At 34.9% G+C, this 19,802-nt stretch overlaps 5 protein-coding genes and 1 non-coding gene across 8 annotated transcripts; 3 read left to right on the top strand and 3 right to left on the bottom strand.

Annotated features, from left to right (window-relative positions):
- Positions 1 to 205: 205 nt before the first annotated feature.
- TRNAK-CUU (transfer RNA lysine (anticodon CUU)) lies at positions 206 to 278 on the bottom strand. Its single transcript has one exon. It is a non-coding gene; the product is annotated as a tRNA-Lys (tRNA).
- An 825-nt stretch (positions 279 to 1,103) lies between these two features.
- LOC105963287 (UPF0481 protein At3g47200) lies at positions 1,104 to 2,577 on the top strand. The gene has a single exon (XM_012987680.2). The coding sequence runs from the start codon at positions 1,142 to 1,144 to the stop codon at positions 2,492 to 2,494; it is 1,353 nt and encodes a 450-aa protein (XP_012843134.2). The 5' UTR covers positions 1,104 to 1,141; the 3' UTR covers positions 2,495 to 2,577.
- Positions 2,578 to 3,159: 582 nt separating this feature from the next.
- LOC105963122 (ER lumen protein-retaining receptor) lies at positions 3,160 to 6,638 on the bottom strand. The gene is made up of 6 exons (XM_088812922.1): positions 6,220 to 6,638; positions 4,555 to 4,820; positions 4,336 to 4,451; positions 3,794 to 3,867; positions 3,432 to 3,495; positions 3,160 to 3,333 (listed from the first exon to the last, which is right to left on the bottom strand). Exons 1-6 carry the CDS (start codon positions 6,308 to 6,310, stop codon positions 3,297 to 3,299), a joined length of 648 nt encoding a protein of 215 aa, XP_088669048.1. The 5' UTR covers positions 6,311 to 6,638; the 3' UTR covers positions 3,160 to 3,296.
- An 881-nt stretch (positions 6,639 to 7,519) lies between these two features.
- LOC105963119 (purple acid phosphatase 15) lies at positions 7,520 to 11,040 on the top strand. Of its 2 annotated transcripts, XM_012987491.2 has the most exons (8): positions 7,520 to 8,227; positions 8,370 to 8,561; positions 8,671 to 9,004; positions 9,092 to 9,309; positions 9,385 to 9,575; positions 9,947 to 10,231; positions 10,405 to 10,521; positions 10,825 to 11,040. In XM_012987491.2, the coding sequence occupies exons 1-8, from the start codon at positions 7,957 to 7,959 to the stop codon at positions 10,834 to 10,836; spliced, it is 1,620 nt and encodes a 539-aa protein (XP_012842945.2). In that variant the 5' UTR covers positions 7,520 to 7,956; the 3' UTR covers positions 10,837 to 11,040. The 2 variants fall into 2 exon arrangements, with proteins under 2 accessions (XP_012842945.2, XP_012842944.2); XM_012987490.2 differs by lacking the exon at positions 10,825 to 11,040 and having other exon boundaries at positions 10,405 to 10,749.
- On the bottom strand, positions 11,009 to 13,923 carry LOC105963120 (Carbohydrate-binding X8 domain superfamily protein). 2 transcript variants are annotated; one of them, XM_012987492.2, is made up of 3 exons: positions 13,361 to 13,923; positions 12,811 to 12,844; positions 11,009 to 11,312 (listed from the first exon to the last, which is right to left on the bottom strand). In XM_012987492.2, exons 1-3 carry the CDS (start codon positions 13,683 to 13,685, stop codon positions 11,063 to 11,065), a joined length of 609 nt encoding a protein of 202 aa, XP_012842946.2. In that variant the 5' UTR covers positions 13,686 to 13,923; the 3' UTR covers positions 11,009 to 11,062. The 2 variants fall into 2 exon arrangements, with proteins under 2 accessions (XP_012842946.2, XP_088669049.1); XM_088812923.1 differs by lacking the exon at positions 11,009 to 11,312 and adding an exon at positions 12,473 to 12,675 and having other exon boundaries at positions 13,361 to 13,836.
- A 1,591-nt stretch (positions 13,924 to 15,514) lies between these two features.
- On the top strand, positions 15,515 to 17,520 carry LOC105963118 (uncharacterized). The gene is made up of 3 exons (XM_012987489.2): positions 15,515 to 15,674; positions 15,956 to 16,058; positions 17,201 to 17,520. The coding sequence occupies exons 1-3, from the start codon at positions 15,578 to 15,580 to the stop codon at positions 17,289 to 17,291; spliced, it is 291 nt and encodes a 96-aa protein (XP_012842943.2). The 5' UTR covers positions 15,515 to 15,577; the 3' UTR covers positions 17,292 to 17,520.
- The last annotated feature ends 2,282 nt before the right edge of the window (positions 17,521 to 19,802 follow it).

Here is a 19,802-nt window from a genome sequence, read left to right as displayed (position 1 = left end):
GGTGGAGGGAATTATTCAACCGCAGAATCGTGAGAAGTTTGTTTCGAGTTGGATGCACTTATATTGTTTTCAATTTTAACAAAATTTGAATTTTTGAAGTAGAGAAAATTTGTTTGGGGTTGGGGAGAAATTTGCATGCACTCGGCGTCAAACTCAGTTGACTCAGCTCGTAACCAAAACAAAATATATTGTGACATTGTGACAACGCCCACCGTGGGGCTCGAACCCACGACCACAAGGTTAAGAGCCTTGCGCTCTACCAACTGAGCTAGACGGGCTACTTGTTAATTTTTAATGTACATTATAAGTAATTACAAAAGTTAAAAATAGTAGTTGTAAAGATTTTATATATAAAGAGATTTTAAACATCCGTGGATGTTCTCTTCAGATAATGGTGGATAGAATTATTGTTACATAAATTAATGTTTTTTTTTTTAACTTGTTCAATATTGAATTGGAATTATTTTTTGAAGCTAGTCTTGACGAAAGAAGTGCAACCACTTCGCTTACTTGCATTGTCCGAAGTTTCATTCATGTTTCGTGATTTTGTTTTACTAGGTACGAGCTCATGCGCTATCAGTTATTTAAAAAGTAATTAACTGTGTATAAAAGGTGTGCATATATAGTGCATCCAACATACACTTCAACGTTCATAACATTTGATTATTTGTTCACCACCCATACCCGAACCTCCACCACGCGGTGGACAATTACCGCCAAACTCAGACCGCAAACGTAATTGTGAAATATGATTTTCATATATTCCCTTTCGATAACGAAATAGACTTAAAAGACTCTTGAATTATTATTTCGAGAGTCTTTCGTCTTTGCTTTACTTTTGCTAGCATCATATATATTCCACATACATAAGTGATTAATGTATGTATACCTTGCTTGACATGGAAGCATGGTTGTTGATTGTCCTTTTTTTTTACATATCCTTAAGTTTGTGCAATAAAACCTATTGCAGCTACAACCATTCTTCATCTCATCCACAAGTCATATATATATATATATATATATATATATATATATATATATATATATATATATATATATATATATATATATATATATATATATATATATATATATATATATAATATCTGTATATATCACATATATCTAGCTGTTATAATATATGGGGAAAGTAGAGGAAGCCTCTCCGCGGCCACACGTCGCTATTGAGATATCAAGTGATGTGGAGTCACGGAGCATCAGCACCCTGCGTCGACGGCAAATACTGCACAGAGTGCCACCTCAGTTGCGAGAAAACAAGAAGCACCTCTACGATCCGACCGTTCTTTCGCTCGGCCCGTATCACCACGGCGGGTCCCAATTCCGTCAGACAGAGAAACTCAAGGAGGAGATACTTAATACGGTGTTGGACTCAAACGCCAAAGGTTTGTTCCATCGCAAGATCCTTGAGCGGATTGATGAGATCAGATATTTTTACGGTGGAATCTCGACGGACGAGTTCGATGACTATGCACTCGCTCAAATGATGATTCACGATGCATGCTTCGTCTTGTACTGCATCGAGATGGGCACAAAATACGATAGTAACAAGAACTACCAACACCGCTTAATTCGTCGGCTTGGACTATACGTGGTTGCGTTCATGTTTCGTGATTTCCGTATGTTGGAGAACCAAATCCCCTTTTGGTTGATCATGCTCTTAATCGACATAAAAATCAATGATAAAGATGAAGGGGAAGCATTGCTTTGCACATTCTTGAGTGACATGACTTTTGGGGTTGGTAATAAGTTGCCACGAGTTCCATGGAAGGACGAAGAACCTCTTCACCTTATTGAAGCCCAACGTATTACTCTTCTCAATCACGAGGAGATCGTTACTAATAGTACCGAACGTCAAACTTTTAAATTCAAATCGATGCAGAAAAAATCTAGTCCAATTAGTCGTTTTGAAAGTGATAGCAACGCATTTCGTTCAGTCATAGATCTCAAAGCAAAGGGCATCCACTTTAGACCGAGTTCTTACTGCTTAAAAGACATCAGGTTCAATTCATACTCCTTTTATGGGGAGCTCTATCTTCCTATTTGGTTTGTTAGTAACAATTCCAAAGTATTCTTCTCAAATACAATAGCCTTTGAAATGTCCCCCGAAACCGAGACGGATTTTGATGTTGCATCGTATATAAATTTCATGAAAGCATTAATTGAGAACTCAGAGGATGTTAAAGAGCTGCGAGAAAAGGGCATATTGTTTAGTTCTTTGGTGAATGATGAGGAAGTGGCAAAGATGTTTAAAGAGATCGACACACACAGTCACATTGGTCCTGATTACGCTCGTAATCTTCAAGACGTGAAAATGAGGATTAACGAGCATTGTTCGAGTAAGGCCAAGACATGGATGGCGGAGCTAATTCACACTTACTTTCGTAGTCCTTGGACTGCTATTGCGCTCTTAGCTGCCATCTTTCTTTTGTGCCTTACTTTTCTTCAAACTTTCTACACTATGAATCCATTGTAAGTCTTTGCGGAATTTAAAAACTTTAGTTGATCTATGTATACCTCCGTTTTCTACAATTTAGTGTCGGAAAACATCACTAAAAACCGTGTTCTTTGGTAGTTTGATATGTCTTAATTTGTGTACTTTTTTTTTCTTTTCGGTGACAAAGCAACCTACATCCAACCATATATGTGCATTGGGTAAACTTACATTCTCGTATAATAACTTGGAACCATACGGTAGACGTCAAACACGCTAGGCTAACCATGTGTGACAAACTCGTTATAGCGATCGTTGGCAAGAAAATTCGAATTTGAGTCAATTGACACAAACTCACTTGCTACAACCACTAAATCATCTCTTATCGACATGGGTGCATAAGAATGCCCGATTGTCCGCTCATCCTTGAAATCACTAGCTCGGGTGCTGGCTGCACATAGCCGAGTAAACATGTAGCTGGATCTTCCTTGTGAGGTCATTTGGAGTAGTTTTAATTTTATCAAATTTCCACTTGTTCCGAGCCTCGCAAATGTGGTACGCGAAACTTGCTAGTGCAAATTTTCATGCATTATTGTTGCTTTATGTTGTCACCCTTTATTCTCAATTTTCTTTTTTGCTTTATTTCAGGAATGTATTCTTTATAAAAGTAAAGGTCCCCCATGATCTTTACAAGTCTACATATAACCAAGATAAAAAATGTCTGCAAATCAAGAACACAGTTCGTTTCTTGTCTTTACGACTGAAAAACGGGGGTACCATTAGTGTGCATACTTCTCAAAATTCTTGTTATCTTGCTAAACAAAAAAGAAAAGAAAAAGAGCTCTCACGCAGGTAATTCGAGCTTCGAATTGTTCTTCCAGCTGAAACAATGAAATCAGAAATAAATTAGAATTAGGAATGTTTGGAAATTAATTTAAAGCCTGAAAACGTATTAGTAAATACTAGGGTATACTTTTACCTTTGGAAATAATAATAGAAGAAATCAGCGTAAAGCAACGTCTGAACGAGCCCTGCAATCCAAGCTGCATCGACAGAACCAGTATATCAAATTCTCTTCCATGATATATATATATATATATATATATATATATATATATATATATATATATATATATATAGAGAGAGAGAGAGAGAGAGAGAGAGAGAGAGAGAGAGAGAGAGAGAGAGAGAGAGAGAGAGAGAGAGAGAGAGAGAGAGAGAGAGAGAGAGAGAGAGAGAGAGAGAGAGAGAGAGAGAGAGAGAGAGAGAGAGAGAGAGAGAGAGAGAGAGAGAGAGAGAGAGAGAGAGAGAGAGAGAGAGAGAGAGAGAGTCGATACTTACTTATCCAGTGGACATAGTGTGGTTGAGTGAAGTAGCGATAAATCCAGTTCAAAATGTATAACGAACGGTATGCTCTGCAAGAAAAAACCATGTCATATAGAATTGCACTAGATATATAAGATATATAAATATATATAATAAATCGCACTATTATTAACAAATAAATTTGTAGGAAAGATAAACTTCTCGTGACACCTACACAACGAGCCTGAATAGATTTGACCTATTGTGAAACCTTGATTAATAACTGTTAGAATCATTTTCTTTGTCAAGAGGAATAAACTCGATACTTATGCCATGATATTAAACATTTTTTTTTTATTTTTTTTTAATTTGTTATCCTTAATAAGTACATTTAGAAATATGGTCTTCGAAATCGAGAGAATTTAATAGGAGCCCGAAAAAAGAGCACAAAACTCGACTCATGAATGACTTCACAGTTCACACCCTAAACCGAAAGATCAATTCATACAAAACTCTAATGTAACAAAAATTTTATTTTGTTAATTACGAGTGAGGAAAAAAAAAAAAAATTTACTTACCCAAGTAGCAACACATATTGACCAGTCAAATTGTCGATATTCCTTGTTCTCTGAAGTAAGACAAGTTGAGGAAGTATGGCAACAGCTTCTAGGTACAAGGAAAATGTCCACATAACCTAATCAATCATTACAAACATTACACATAAAAAAAGATTCCGATAATAAATTTAGAAAATATATATTATTTTTTTATTTTTTTTAATGGGATAACAAAAATACCTCTCGAAAGGTGAACTTCTCGTTTATGATGAGGGCAAGTAACAAACACGGTAAGATGAGGAAATAGTGGCGAAAAGTGTCCTGGTCTTTGTCGTAGGATCGACGAACGATCTTGTGACGCCTTATATACCAGACAATCGAGAAAGAGCTTCCCAGAAATATTAATTTCATTAAAGTGTTGTACAGCGAGATGTAGCTGATAAATAAATCCAAGTAACGTGTAGCGAAAACAAGAGCGTAAAGCTCTTGCGTCTTCAGAGAAATGCCTTGATAAAGAAAAAAAAAAAAAGGGTCGAATCGTTACAAAATAACTAAGATTCAGAAGAAAATACGATGAAACTTCAAAATGTATGGATGGAATGGAACATAAAGCAACGAAAATGAACTGTTTCATGACAAGATTAAATTGGTTTAGGATCGTGTAATAACAGGTCTGAGTTTGTCTTGTATATCTTTCGAATGTGTTTAAAATCCAGATATCTATCACCCTTAGGAGGTGTAAATCGGAGGGATCGGATCGGGAATTAGCCCTTTCGGGATAAATTCCGATTTTTTTCGGAAGTGAAAAACTAGTTCCAGTTCCGTTCCAAAAAAATCAGAAATCGGGAATTTGGAAATTGGAACGAAAAAACTTGTTCCGAAATCGAAAAATTTTGGATCGGAATCGACGGAAATCAGAAATTTCGTTCCAATTTCCACCCCTAATCACCCTAATCACAAGTGAAGCCTAAAAGTTAACTTCATCAAACATAAAAGAACTTTGAACTATCCAAGCATATCTTTAATACATGTCAGACGAACATTAGCAATTTTTAAGCTAATGCGTGTGAAAACATATAGCTATTCACTAATCCGCAACGAAATAATGCACTTCACTAAGCTCAAAAACGTAAAAAAAACCTACTAATAATTCTTAAACATATGTTAGTTATTTAAGATTATCAGAAAGACATAGCCTGGTTCTTTGTGTATTTATCTACATTTAAGCAAATCTATAGCCTCAATCAAAATCTCCCTCTCGGTTTCGAGCTATAAGTAAAAACCTAGGGCGAAGAAATAATCGATCACCTGTACAGAAAGCCAACAAAAACTTCTTCAAAACCCAACAACCTCAATTACCATCAATCAAATTTGGTTCCAACCATAAAAAAATTATATCCATTATCCAAATTTGGTTATGTTTGGTTATGTTTTCATTTCAATTTAATTATTTCCCAAAAACAAATTCCTGTTTGTTAAGGTTTCCAAAAAAAAATCCCGAAACAACTTCTAAAGTTTCACTCCTCCTTTAGACATAATGTGACTGCTACTGTAAAAATTATATTCACTAAATAACAAACAAACATCACTTTATTTTTCATTTTTTTTCTTATGCAATACATTTTCCTAACTCGATTTGACCGCTACAGTGTAGTTTATATCATTTCAAATTATAAACAAACATGACTTCATTCTCCAATCATCCTCTCAAAACATATTTCCCCAAGATAAAATGAAAATAAAGTATTAAACCCTTTCTTTAAAAAAAAAGGGGCACAAAACTGAATTGGCAAGATTCAAGAATCATATCTCCTAAATACATACAAAATTCTTGAAATGAAACAAAAAAAATCGAATCTTGTACGGATCTTGAGAAGCAAATCAATGGAAGAAAAAATAGCATACCGGCGCAAGATTTAATAGTGTGAATCTTGAGGAGCAAAACAAGAACGCTAGCCAAATGGGTCATATCCCCTGCTAGCCTGAATATATTCATCCTCTCTCTCTACCTCTCTCTCTCTCTCTGTGCAAATCAAGATGAATAAATTTGCCCTTAATTTCTAAAAGGGGCTCAGAAATTAGGGCTATGCAGAAATATCTGTTATTTTAGAATTGGGGGTTTGCTATTATTTGCCCTTTTTAGGGATTTTAAAACAGAGATCTCTCACTATATTAATCCCAAGAAACAGTAGAGCGAAAATTAATGTTAATTAGGTATTAATATTTCCTTTTCTTTCAGACAGTAAATATGGCAACACAGGAAATTAAAAACTGGGTTATGAAATCAAATAGTTTTGAGTGACGAACTGGAATGTGGCACGTGCGGAGGAGTATGCGTAACGTGTCTCGTCCAATCAAATCGCAGCTTCAGGCGTGTAAGCAAGAGTATTTACTATTTTATTATGGGCAATATATACTTTTCATCCCTCAAGTTTGCACTAATTCCACATTTGGTCCCTCGTGTTCACCAAAAGCACATATGGTCCCTCGTGTTTCAAAAATTCAACACTTTTAGTCGTTTCTGTCAATTTTTTGTTAAAACTAACCGAGTCAAACGATTGAACGTCACTGCGGACTAGCTTTAAATTTACGAAAATGGCCAAAGTGTTAAATTATTGAAACATGAGGGATGAAATGTGATTTTTGTGAACATGGAGACTTGCGATTGTAAATAATGTAAATATCAGGAATTTACTTGAAGACCCGATTTTTTATTACGGCCAACCCCCAGAGGTAAGGTCAACTTACGATAAAACCTCTTTTGTTTGGGTAATTAACCACCTATCAACTATGAATCTTCTTACACGTCCACTTTTGTAGTGTTAAATTCAACAAAATCTTCTATATTCAGTGGAATGTTTTCTAGTTCGTACTTGTTTGCAAAAAGACGGTTTATGATTTCACAATACGATATTTACAAACCGAAAGACACATCTTATGATCATCTTGGTTCAAAATGTGGAGGTCATATGGGCTAAAACGAAAAATAAAGTTGAGAATATTCCACATAATCTAAAAGATTCCACTAAATTTGACACTGTAAATATGGGTTAGAGAGTGATCCATTTTTAATTGGAGGCAATGCAGCCCAATTGGAGATCCAAAGGTGAAAACGAAAACAATGAAATTAAAAAATATATATATTTAAAAAAATAAATTTAAATAAGTATTTAAATAGATTTAAAAAAATATTTAACTGAAATTAAAAAAAAAAAAAAAATTAGAAAATAAAATAGGGCAAATGGTTATACATAAAACGATGGGTTCCTCTTTCCCATGCTTTCTCTGCAACTGACATAACCGTTTCGTCTGATTGCCCAGTGCCCACCACACCCATTTTCTGCCTCTTTTCCAACTTCTCATATACATACACATGTAATATCCTATACGTACAGCTTATATATGTATCATGTATGTATATGCGTGTATAATGTGACCCCCTTTTCTCCAATTGCTCGCCGCTTACTTCACCCCCCACCCCACCCATTCCTCAATTTTCCCTCTTTTATTGATCAAAAGGTTTGCTTTTTCCGCTTTTGCTTTTGCTAATTTCAGCTTAAAATCTATAAATTTACATCGTATAGTATTTCTGTATGTATGGATTTTATTAGCTGGTAATCAGAAAAAAAAAAAAAAAAAAAAATGGGGCTGCGCTTTGGGAAAGTGGCGGCGTACGCGGTGTTGATTTTCGCTACTCTGAATTTATTTCAAATTCGCGGCGAAATTCCGACAACCCTAGACGAGCCGTTTGATCCCGTCACTGTGCCGTTGGATAAGAGTTTCAGGGGAAATGCAATTGATTTGCCTGATACTGATCCTAGGGTTAAAAGGACCGTTCTAGGGTTTCATCCCGAACAAATCTCTGTCTCGCTTTCTTCCACTTTTGATTCTGTATGGATTTCCTGGATTACAGGTTCGTATCTCTTGATTTGTTTTTATTTTTATTTTTAATTTTTGGTACTTATTTGGTGGTGAAATGGAATATGCTATAATTTTAGTCTGATGTTCGTTTGATGGTAATAAAAAATTGATGGTGCTAATGTTAATATAAACAGGGGAATTTCAAATCGGAGAAAACGTAATACCGTTGAACCCGAAAACCGTTGCAAGTGTAGTTCACTACGGAAAATTGAGATTTCCAATGACCCACAAAGCAAATGGGGAATCGCTCGTTTACAGTCAGCTTTACCCTTTCGAAGGTCTCCAGAATTACACTTCTGGAATTATCCACCATGTCCGCATTACAGGTACGTATTATTGCTAATTCATTATCCTCGTTTTTTCTTACAAAAATAATATTCGTGTACGTTATTTACTGTTAGTTGAGATGGTTTGAGTATGTTTCTTGATTTGCAGGATTGGAGCCAAGTACACTGTACTACTATAGATGTGGAGATCCTTCAGTTCAGGCGATGAGTGATATATATTATTTCAAGACAATGCCGATTTCTAGTCCGAAAAGCTATCCGGGTAGAATAGCTGTTATCGGAGATTTAGGTCTTACGTACAACTCAAGTTCAACAATCGAACATTTGAAAAGGAACAAGCCCGATTTAATTCTATTGGTTGGAGATGTTTGCTATGCTAACTTATATCTCACTAATGGAACTGGTTCGGATTGCTATTCTTGCTCGTTTTCGGATACTCCTATACACGAGACTTTTCAGCCTCGCTGGGATTATTGGGGCAGGTTAAAAATCTCTAGTGAAAACTATCCCTCCAATTTTAATCATTTTTTTTTACCTTTGTTTTTTTTTTAATTATTTTTTTCTTTCAGATTTATGCAGCCACTGATATCGAAAGTTCCGATAATGATGGTGCAAGGGAACCACGAGCTCGAAGAACAAGCTGAAAACAAGACTTTTGTGTCCTACAGTTCTCGATTTGCATTCCCATCTAAAGAAAGTGGATCTTCTTCCAAATTCTACTATTCGTTTAATGCGGGTGGGATACATTTTATAGTACTCGGTGGATATGTTGCGTATAACAGATCAGGTAAAAAAAATCAGTTATTAGTTATTTTACCTATGAATCGAATAACGTTATTCACTTAATTCTTGTTCCCTACAGATGATCAGTATAAATGGTTGGAAAAGGATTTAGCTAATGTTGATAGAGAAGTTACACCGTGGTTAGTCGCCATGTGGCATCCCCCGTGGTACACCACGTACAAAGCACATTACAGAGAATCGGAGTGTATGAAGGTAGCTATGGAAGATTTGCTGTACCAATATCGTGTTGACATAGTCTTCAACGGGCATGTAAGTGTTTCTTTAATTGGAATTTCTCTGAAATTTTGGGCTCAAAGTTCGCTTTATACCCGGTGAAATTCACCTGGTAATATCTTACTATACACTTGTATATAGATATATTTGCTACGCGTTTTACACATATCCACGTGTATATTGTGTGCAAATCTACGGTGAGGTGCTACGAGGGGTGGAAAATTGAATGGAATTTTCAATTTTCGTCGAATCCGATCTGATTTTTTCTGATTTTGGAACATTATTTTTCGTTTAGATATCCGAATTTTTTGGAATTATCCTTGCACCCGTTTTCTGAATCTTTTTTTTCAGTGTCCAATGCAATAGAACAAAAATGACAATTGCGAAAAAAATATATATATATTCAGGTACATGCATACGAAAGGTCAAACAGAGTGTATAACTACAGCGTCGACCCATGTGGGCCCGTTTACATAGCAATTGGCGATGGTGGAAATAGAGAAAAGATGGCGATTTCGCATGCAGATGATCCTGACAGCTGTCCAGAGCCGTCGACCACACCAGATGCAATTATGGGCGGTTTCTGCGCTTTCAATTTCACAGCGGGTCCCGCTTCTGGTAAATTCTGTTGGGACCAACAACCTGATTATAGTGCTTACAGGGAATCCAGCTTTGGCCATGGCATCCTCGAGGTACTTTTTCTTTTTTTAATTATTTAATATTTATATTCTCAAAATGCCTTAATAGGATCGATGATGTGATGTTTCAGTGTTATGCACTCGGAGTATTTTATTCGTGTACTTTGGATTTGGATCGTATTACACACAACTTAAGTCTCGTTTTTTTTTTGCGAATTATTTTGCAGGTGAAGAATGAGACACATGCTCTGTGGACATGGCATCGAAATCAGGACATGTACAATAGAATCGGAGATCAGATTTACGTTGTTAGGCAGCCTGAGAGATGTCCTGTTCAAAGTGAGGTAATTGAATTTTGGGGAGCACAAAATTTGCAAAATGTACCTTCCTCAGTTTCTAGTGACTGAATTAGGTTATAAAAAAAAAAAGAAGAAATTTTGAGATTCAACGAAACCCGATATTTCGCTAGTTTGATGTACATATTGTCTGATTGTCCGTAACGATGTAAATGAAAAACAGGGTATTGTCGTTTGGCAGCTGGAAAATAGTAAAAATCACAAGATTGTCGATCATTTTTCGTTCTTTGTTTTTTTTTTTGGAACAAAACTTTCAACATTTTTATACGATTTATCTCTTTGAATCTCAAGGTTTCCTTTTAGATGGGGTGATTTCTATTTGGCATTTTCAAGAACTTGTGGATCTGATGAAGAAGAGAGAGACGGCATTTATTATCGGGCGTGTTTTTTCCTAATAAAAATCGATGAATCTTTAAGAGGGTAGTTCCTGCATTGTGTAATATTAACACAAGAAGGAGATTAATCAAAAGAAAGCTAACACAAAATTGGGCTAATTTAGCCTCTATATATTCTTGTTCTTTTTGCTGAACTACAAAATTTTAAAGATGAACAAGAAAATGAGCAACATAGTCATAGGAGAGGACAAGATTGTATTCGGACACGAGTTTCGGGAACTGTTTGGTTTGGGAGAATCCGGGATCACCGCTCCACCACCACTTCCGAACAGAGGTGCGGCGGTGGTGGTGGTGGTTCCTGGTGGCGGTGGTTGGGTTGTAAGCGGTGTTGATGCACCTCCGGTTGCAGCCGTACCTCCTGGTGCTACTGCCCCTCCTGCGGTACTGCAGAATTGCACAAAACAAATAAATTAATACCGTTGTAAATTTCTTGGAAACAATATAAATTTAAAACGAAAAAAATCTAGGGAAACAATATAAACACGACTCAAAAACAAATCGCGGAAATCTCCACGTAAAACAATCGTTGATGTATCGAAATACAATCAGAAAACTGCAATCAAAAGCCATCGTGGAAGAATAAATAAATAAACGACAGGCAACGACACATTAAAAAAGATCGATTTATTCAGCAAATGAAAATTAGTTCAGAGGATCATTATCACAAGTTATTTTACCATACATGCAATAAACATTTAATAATTCGAAGCAAAATTATCCCGAGCAAAATCGGCCTCCATCACGCCATGTATAGAAAGCATTAGCCGAACAATGTTGCAAAAAAATGCCAATACACGTTAATTCATTAGAAGCGACAAGAATTCAGTTGCTTTATCGCTATCGAAAAGCAATACGTGGCATGTTTAGTTGGTGATTTGGGATTACATGACTAAAATCAAAGTTGCTCAATGTAAAGGCCTCGACTTAAGCCTAAAAAGCAAATGTATACGGAATTGCAACCAACGGACCGTGATTTTGGGATTTGAACCTCAAATATTGTATCGTATTGACATAAGAAAATACAAATTGAAATGAAACTAAGACTACTAAAAACCGGCACTAGCGGCACCTCAATTAGGAAATGAGTAACTATCGATGTAGTCAATAAAACTAATTTAGTCAATGAAGTATCTCCTAAGGCCTCGTTTGGTTGCCAAGATAAGATCAAATAATCTAATGAAACCAACCGTCAAACAAAATCCAATTATTTAGTTAATCGTGGCCAATCTCCCCAACCAAACGAGACCTAAGTTGGTTAGCTATCTCTCGTTTTGTTGCAATTCCGAAGATATAACTAAGAAGGGATTCTTGAAAAATAGTTCGAATTGATATTCAAGAAGTATTTTGTCTTTTAATTTTAATTTGACGATACGCAAGGTCTAGTAATCAAGCATTACGATTAGTTGATAGCATAGTATTAGTCGAGAAGTTTGTGAATAGTTGATCATTTAGTGTTGATTAGTTGATAACGCGGTAATTTATCGAGCGGTCCGAAAACCAGACGAGACAACCTCGAATTAATTTCATAAAAGTTGGAAATAAAATCCCATAAGACAGAGCCATCTCGAACTAATTTCGAGGGGCGTTTATTCACGGAAAACGAAACGAAATGCATGTTTCATCAAAGAGCTATTACAGCCACATTTCGTATATCCTAAAGAGAAGTTCAAGAACCAAATATTTCACTATCCTCACGACATAATATGAGTAGTGCTCGTTAGAGAAAAATCTCCGGAAGGTCATTGTCCTGTTCATCGATAAAAACATCATGGTACAACCAACCAACAATCGATCGAGCATTTTTCGGAAAGAAAAAAACAACGCAACGAGAAGGGCAGTTTCGGTAAAATGAAAACCAGGGCAAAGGGAGAAAGTAATTTACCTTGGAGATGACGGATAAACGCAAGATCCGTAGCCTGGAAACATGGGAAACATCGATTATTCAGAAAATCGAGAATTTCTTTTATTGTAAAAACGCAATCTTTCTTTCGATTTTATTTTGTTTTTAAAAAAAATTCATATCAAAATCTTGGGTAAAAAAACACAGTATCACTGTTTCACTTCGAAAGTATCGGAGTCTTCTCGTTATACATTGTCAGCTACGATTTACGAAATAACATCGCATCGATCGCCACCACTAAAAATTTCGAACACGCTCAACTAAAATATCTTGAATTCGTCACAGGTATACAATAATACATAGTGCCAAATGAAGCATGCAGATACATAATCAAGATCAAGAAACTTAATTATGTGTGCCACTGTGTGTGTGTGTGAGAGAGAGAGAGATAAATGATAAATCCACATAGAAATCCAGGTGTGCCATATGAAACATGCAAATACACAAATGATAAACCCACATAAAAATCAAATCTTTGTGTGTGTGTGTGTGTGTGTGTGTGTGTGTGAGAGAGAGAGAGAGAGAGTGAGACTTGGATCAGTTTTAGCAATGGCGGAAGTGCCGGCAAAGGAGCAAGAATCAGGGGCGTTGGCCTTGCGCTGATAATAGCTGTTGAAGGCGTAAGAGGCGTGGGCTTGCACAGTGTTTGGCAAATAGCAAAGCCCAGATGACTGAATCGGCGCACAATCGGCTCCGGCCCCACATGCGTAGTCCAGCGCCGTCTGGAGTGCCTGTTCGCTGGCGTCACTCCTCGCCACACACCACGTGGCCGCCGCCGTGCCGGAGGCGGAGAAGGTGGCGGCGGTGCATACCAAGATCAGCAGCCCCACCACTTTGAACACCGCTGCAGCTGCCATAGCTGTAAGCTGGTAGAAAAAGCTAGAGAGAGAGAGAGTGAAGTGAGCTGTTGAGTTGAGAGTGTGTCTAGAGAGAGAAACAAGAATCAAAATTTCTCCCCTTTTTCTTTTTTTCCTTTTTTGTTGGGTTTGAATTGAATGTGGCTCTTTTGCTTTTTTTGGGTTTTGCCGATTCTTCTTCTTCTTCTTTTCGAATTTCTTCGTTTCTTTTTTTTTTTAATAATTAATTTAATGTTTTGGAATTAATGTTTTCTGGTACTTTTTGTATATGCTCGAACTCCGAGGTAGTTCATTGTCTGGTTAGTGCTGCTGACATTATATTTTTGTCCGAATTACAGTACAGTAGATTTTATAAGATAATACACATCCGGAAATTTTAAAAGATAATACACATTCGGAAATTTTAAGAAGCCCCATATAATATATAAATTAATAATGCATAAAAATAATTCTTAAATTACATGGTACAATACATATTTTATAGATCTACAAAGGCTCAAAAAATATATTTTAATTGTTGCTTGTTTCTTGATGAAGTTCACATTGCCATCAATCTCATCCCTCATTTTTCTTAATATGGTTAGAATTTTTTGTATAGTTTTCTCATAACTCAACAAAAAATTCTTCAATACCATTGTTGCTTTAAGAGTTTCGGTTCGTGAAACAGGCTCTATAGTGTATTGAACTAATGGTACAACGAATAATATACACGTAAAAAATAAAAATAAAATGTGTTTACTGAAAATAATAATAAAAATAATTCCATAAATTAATAAGTTATTAATTAATATATAAATTAATAATTATTAATTTATCGATAAGTTAATATTTCGCTAAATTAATGAAATTTTGATGGTCCCAACTGTATTAATTTATAGAGGTTTAACTGTACTACTAAATTCCATTTTGAAAAAGAATATCAGATTTGTTTAATGTTTTCTATAAATCAGGGACTAAATGATATATTTCGTATAATATAGGGGGTGCAAAATGAATTTTATATTTTATTCTATTAGTATTTGATGTTTTTTTTCTTTCGGTAACATTGGGCCGGACCCTCCCCTACCCAAAATTATTGGGCCAAGATCCAATGAACGATAAGAACTAAGTCCATTAGGCCGAAGTAAGATGAATGGCAAATATTAAGATGAAACAAAGAGTTTGATGTAAGAAGACTCAAAAGCATAAGAAGGTCGCGGACAGACAATTTGTGCATAAAGTCCATTAACATTTATCGGATTGCACTAAAGAAGGAATAATAGGTGGTAGGTGGCGAGCTCGTAAACAGTTGTTGGAGAAGAAAATCTTGGAATAATTTTCATAAGATAAATAAAGAATTGAAATTGTATAAACTAAGATCGGTGATTAGCTAATCGATGTAAATTGTGGACGAATAAAGAGCTTCTAAATCCAGAAATAGTCATATATAATTCTCTTGAAAAACAAATGTATGAACCCCTATTAGGGTTAGGAATCATAACATAATTTTTACACCTTCTTCTCAAATTCTCTCTTTTATTATTATTTTGGAAAAATCGGATGTCGGAATTTCATAATCCAGATTGAAAAATATTGTTCCAATATCAAAAATTTTTAGATCAAAATTAGCAAAAAGTCGAAAAATTTCATTCCAATTTCCACCCCTAAACGTATATCTGTTATAATTGTTGTATTGCAAGACAACATTCAATATAAAAAAAAAAAAAAAAAAGTAAAAAGAAAAAAAGAAAAAGAAAAGAAAGGCATGTACCACAAGCTAGTAAAATATTAGGGGGTAAACTATTACTCAACGAGAATATAGGGGGTAAACTCCAATTTATTCACAATTTAATTCCTAAAAGTCAACTTTGATTATTAGGCTTATATATACATATATATATATATATATATACATGTGTGTGTATATATCAAAATACATCATATCAAAGAGTCGCCCCTCCGCAGATTTCTTCTTCGATTCTCTCCTCCGTCGTCGTTCAACCATGACTCATATCCTTGCGTTACTATTTTATTTTTTATTTTTTTGTTTCTGCGTAATTAGTTTGAATATTTATTTTTTATTTTTCAGATCTTCAATTTTTTGTTGATTATGTAGAAAACCCATGTTTGATTTTATCTTTTCTTTGTGAAATTAATTGCTTCCCGTTGAACCCAATTGAAAATTTAGTGCGTGTATGTGTGTTTTTTCTTGCTCTGTGTTGTGCTGTGTGTGTATATATGTATGTATGTATGTATGTATGTATTGTATGTATTTCTTAACGGGAAGAAACGTGGAAGTCAAAGAGACCGTGACAGAGAAAGGGCTAACGCTCGCACCACCGGCAAAGGAAAGGGTAAAGATGATGGCTTGACCCCTGAGCAGCGCCGTGAAAGGTAACGTCCGTTTTCTTTTTAATTTTGATTTTTTTCAATATTTTTCAAGATCCAGTTTTTATTGATATCGTTTGTTGTCCCAGTGATCTGGATTTACTTAGTTGCTTTTAGGCCTTGTTTGGTTGGGGAAATTAGCCATTATTAACTAAATATTTGAACTTTGTTTGATGTTTGGTATCATCAAGAACTTGCCGGGTCGACCCGCAAATATTATGTTATCGTGTCTTATATTGCGAACCGATAAAATAATTGTGTTTTGATTGTATTATCTAATCTTATCTTGGCTAACTTTATCTTGCCAACCAAACGAGGCGTTAATTTACAGAACTAATAATCTAATATGAGATAATAATTTACGAAAAGGATGAGGGCTGCATAAATTCCTGGGAAATTTTCAAACTAGCTTATTTTTCATTGATTAATTTATATCAGTAAATCGACATTACTTATAATCGTCGAACAAATTCGGTAACAGAAGATATTTCTAAAGCACATAAATCGGAGGGACACACATTGTTTTTCCTTTAGTCTCGTCATCCTAATAGTTTGTCTTCTGCATCAAGATCTATCTTCCGATTAGGCACTGCTTCACTTGTAAATTGCAATCCGTTATTTCATTTTCTTTTTTGTTGCTAAAGTTCACAATTTCTTCGGATTTTTCTCTATTGACTATGCAAGTAGCCAAGTAATTCTTCGAACCGTTTGATATAGGGTATATCGATTTATTTATGTTCTAACTTATTCAGTAACGATGGATTCAGAAATTAGAGACGGTTAAATTTGTCAGTTTGATGCGTTGGCTTCGCAGAAAATTCCCAAGATGCGATTTTTATTCGTCATCGTCTAGATATCTTACGAGCCATTTAACTCGTTTTATGAATAAAGAGTATAAAGGGTCTGTTTTATTTATTTATGTAAGAACTAATTCAGTAACGATGGATTCAGAAACTAAAGACGGTTAAATTTGTCAGTTTGATCCGTTTGCTTCCCAGAAAATTCCCAAGATGCGATTTTTATTCGTCATCGTCTAGATCTTTTACAAGCCATTTAACTCGTTTTATGAATAAAAAGTATAAAGGGTCCGTTTTATTTAATAATTTGAAAAATGTGATAACGTTTTAATTTAATTTTGGACGACGCAGGGATGCAAAGGCACTTCAAGAAAAGACAGCAAAGAAGGCAGCACAGGCAGCAGGTGGAAGCGACGCTGGAGGTAATAGCACCAAGAAATAGAAACCCGTTTATGTTTTTGATCCGTTTCGTAATTTAAAACTCGTGATTTCATCCTTTTTATAACTTCGTTGTGTAACATTAAACGACCAGTTCTATATGTTTTTTTTTTTTTATTTCTTTCGGGTGTTTTTTCCAGTCAAAGTGTAAGTGTAAGTGCCGAATTGCAATAATAGACATGTGAAAGTGGTAATTTTATCGAGTGGGTAATAATCACTGTCCTTGCTAATAATTTTGTCGAGTGGGTAATTCGTAATGCCTTGAAGTCGTAATTTTTCAAGCGTAAATAGATTATTTTTTCCTCGTAATTATTAGGTAAAGCCCAAGGGTAACTTTCGTAATTATCCTTTCTTTTTCAAGGGTCGAACCATTTTTCGGGTGACTGTTACTACTAGGCCTATAATCGTTCGTCTAAATCATTTCTTTGAAAAGACTTCGATTTGTTAGTTTTTTCAGTGATTAGCTTAACGGCATGTTGTACTGAAATGTGAGCATAAACATAATCGTTTCGTTGTGGCCAATTTTGAAAATTTGAATTCCACGACTAAGACCTACTGCTGATAGATTAACCATCGCATGCATCGCACGTAAGGGCAAAACCGTCATTTCACCTTGATTCTGGGTTTGGATTTGTGTATCGGGTGAATTATTTAGTTGTTGCGTTGCTTTTTTTTTTTTTTTTTTTTTTTCCTTTGAGGTTGCACCAATATTGAGAAATTGATTGAAGATGGTTTGGATTTTGTGTACACAATTGGAATGGTTGAATTTGTTTAGACAAACACGCTTTCCTATTAAGCAAATGACTATTTTACCCCTCACGAAATCTCGGGACATCGGGGGGCATTGACTTCTACATTTGTAAGGTTAATAATATGGAAATTTTCGCCACAAAATGTTTTCATTCATGCATAACTCTCTCGTCGGGCGTTTAATTTAGGGTATTCAAATTGGATTGAAAATTCAACTCAAAGGGCTACTAGTTCGTTGCTTTGAGTTTTGCGGAATTCGATCAAAAAATAATCAAAATTGCATTTAAAGTTGAAACATAACCAATAAAATTTAAATGACATTTGTGAATAAATATAGTTCTAGGGTTACATTCTCTTAATGGATGTGAAGTCAACCTTCATTCAAACTAATATTTAATTTAATCATGTCTAATTTCATGACCATTAGCATGGGGACGACTTCAAAGTGTAATTAGACATCATACATAAAAAATAATATATTAAATGGATTTTATTTATAAGAAAACCTTCCCTAATGGAGTTGTTAAGGATGACTTCTCCATCAAATATATACTATACTAGTTATTAATGAATTTGCACTTAGTTATATATGTGTACTTTGTATAATTAGTTTTCCATATTACGAGAGACGTAAATTACCCTAAAACAAATATTCGATAAATGGATTCGAACTCGGGTCATATGCCAATATGCTATTCTCACGGCACGGAGAACCCGCAGCCGGTCCATATAAGTATATTGGATAAACTTACACTCTCGTATAATAACTTGCGGGAAAAGATACAAATTTTGTCCCTCAAGTTTGCATCGGTGTCATATTGGTCCTTTATATTCATAAAAACACATTTGGTCCCTTACGTTTTGAAAATTCAACACTTTCAGTCATTTCCGTCAACTTCCCGTTAAAACTAACGGAATCAAGTGTGTGTCCATCGATCACTTCCTTAATTAACAGACTAACTGTAAATTGACGGAGATGACCAAAATAGTTAAATTATTGGAATTAAGGGACCAAATGTGTTTTTTTGAACATGAGGACCAAATGTGGAATCGGTGCAAACTTGAGGGATGAAAAATGTAATTAACCCAATAACTTGCAAAACATACGAGAGATGTAAACCATACTAGGTTAACCATGTTTGACGAGCTCGATCCAGCAACCGTTAGCAAATGAATTCGAACCTGGGTTAACTAATTAACACAGTCTTATTTACTCCAAACGCTAGATCGAACTAAACATTATCATTCGGACAAAGCATGGTTGAATTAATTAAAAAAATCTAGTAATAATTGATAAATATGTGTGTCAAAAGAGAATGAATTTGGCTAAGAATATCCAGCTAGCCATCTATAACTTCTATAAATATATTTATACATTCATGAAAACTATATAAAATATATATTGTTTGACTCTAATTTTTTATTTTTTTTTATAATTATAAATCTAATTATTACTGGCGATCCAGCGATTAATGAATGTTTTACGACGCGTGGAACTGCAACTATTTTATTTTAAATAAATAAATAAAATAATAAAATAAAATAAAAGGGAACATCAATTTAATATATTAGCATTAATCTTTTTCCACATGCAACTAACTTTTGTCTTGAACCTTGGCGATATATCATAACTCAATGTCATTAGTTTTGTTTTAACTTATAAAGATAATATTAATTAGACGATAATCTTGATTAATTAATAAATTAACAATAAAAAGTGCACTATTAGTATATATATGATAATCATAATTAATAATTTTGATTT

The sequence above is a fragment of the Erythranthe guttata genome, chromosome 14 (assembly GCF_056151865.1).
Source record: "Erythranthe guttata isolate IM_541 chromosome 14, IM_541, whole genome shotgun sequence".
Classification (NCBI taxonomy): Eukaryota; Viridiplantae; Streptophyta; class Magnoliopsida; order Lamiales; family Phrymaceae; genus Erythranthe; species Erythranthe guttata.
This window is presented reverse-complemented; position numbering and strand designations above follow the sequence as displayed.

Bases quoted from the DNA above. Each gene is read 5' to 3' on its own strand.
- LOC105963119 (XM_012987490.2), top strand. From the start codon at position 7,957: ATGGGGCTGCGCTTTGGGAAAGTGGCGGCGTACGCGGTGTTGATTTTC. The intron at 9,310-9,384 runs GTAAAAAAAATC...TGTTCCCTACAG, and splicing joins TGTTGCGTATAACAGATCAG to ATGATCAGTATAAATGGTTG. The intron at 9,576-9,946 runs GTAAGTGTTTCT...ATATATATTCAG, and splicing joins ACATAGTCTTCAACGGGCAT to GTACATGCATACGAAAGGTC.
- LOC105963118 (XM_012987489.2), top strand. From the start codon at position 15,578: ATGTGTGTGTATATATCAAAATACATCATATCAAAGAGTCGCCCCTCC. The intron at 15,675-15,955 runs ATATCCTTGCGT...ACGGGAAGAAAC, and splicing joins TCGTCGTTCAACCATGACTC to GTGGAAGTCAAAGAGACCGT. The intron at 16,059-17,200 runs GTAACGTCCGTT...TGGACGACGCAG, and splicing joins CCTGAGCAGCGCCGTGAAAG to GGATGCAAAGGCACTTCAAG.
- LOC105963122 (XM_088812922.1), bottom strand. From the start codon at position 6,310: ATGAATATATTCAGGCTAGCAGGGGATATGACCCATTTGGCTAGCGTT. The intron at 3,868-4,335 runs GTAAGTAAATTT...TTTTTCTTGCAG, and splicing joins CAATATGTGTTGCTACTTGG to AGCATACCGTTCGTTATACA. The intron at 3,496-3,793 runs GTAAGTATCGAC...CTGTCGATGCAG, and splicing joins ACACTATGTCCACTGGATAA to CTTGGATTGCAGGGCTCGTT.
- LOC105963120 (XM_012987492.2), bottom strand. From the start codon at position 13,685: ATGGCAGCTGCAGCGGTGTTCAAAGTGGTGGGGCTGCTGATCTTGGTA. The intron at 12,845-13,360 runs GTCTCACTCTCT...CCATGTTTCCAG, and splicing joins CATTGCTAAAACTGATCCAA to GCTACGGATCTTGCGTTTAT. The intron at 11,313-12,810 runs GTAAATTACTTT...GCAATTCTGCAG, and splicing joins GTTTATCCGTCATCTCCAAG to TACCGCAGGAGGGGCAGTAG.
- LOC105963287 (XM_012987680.2), top strand. From the start codon at position 1,142: ATGGGGAAAGTAGAGGAAGCCTCTCCGCGGCCACACGTCGCTATTGAG.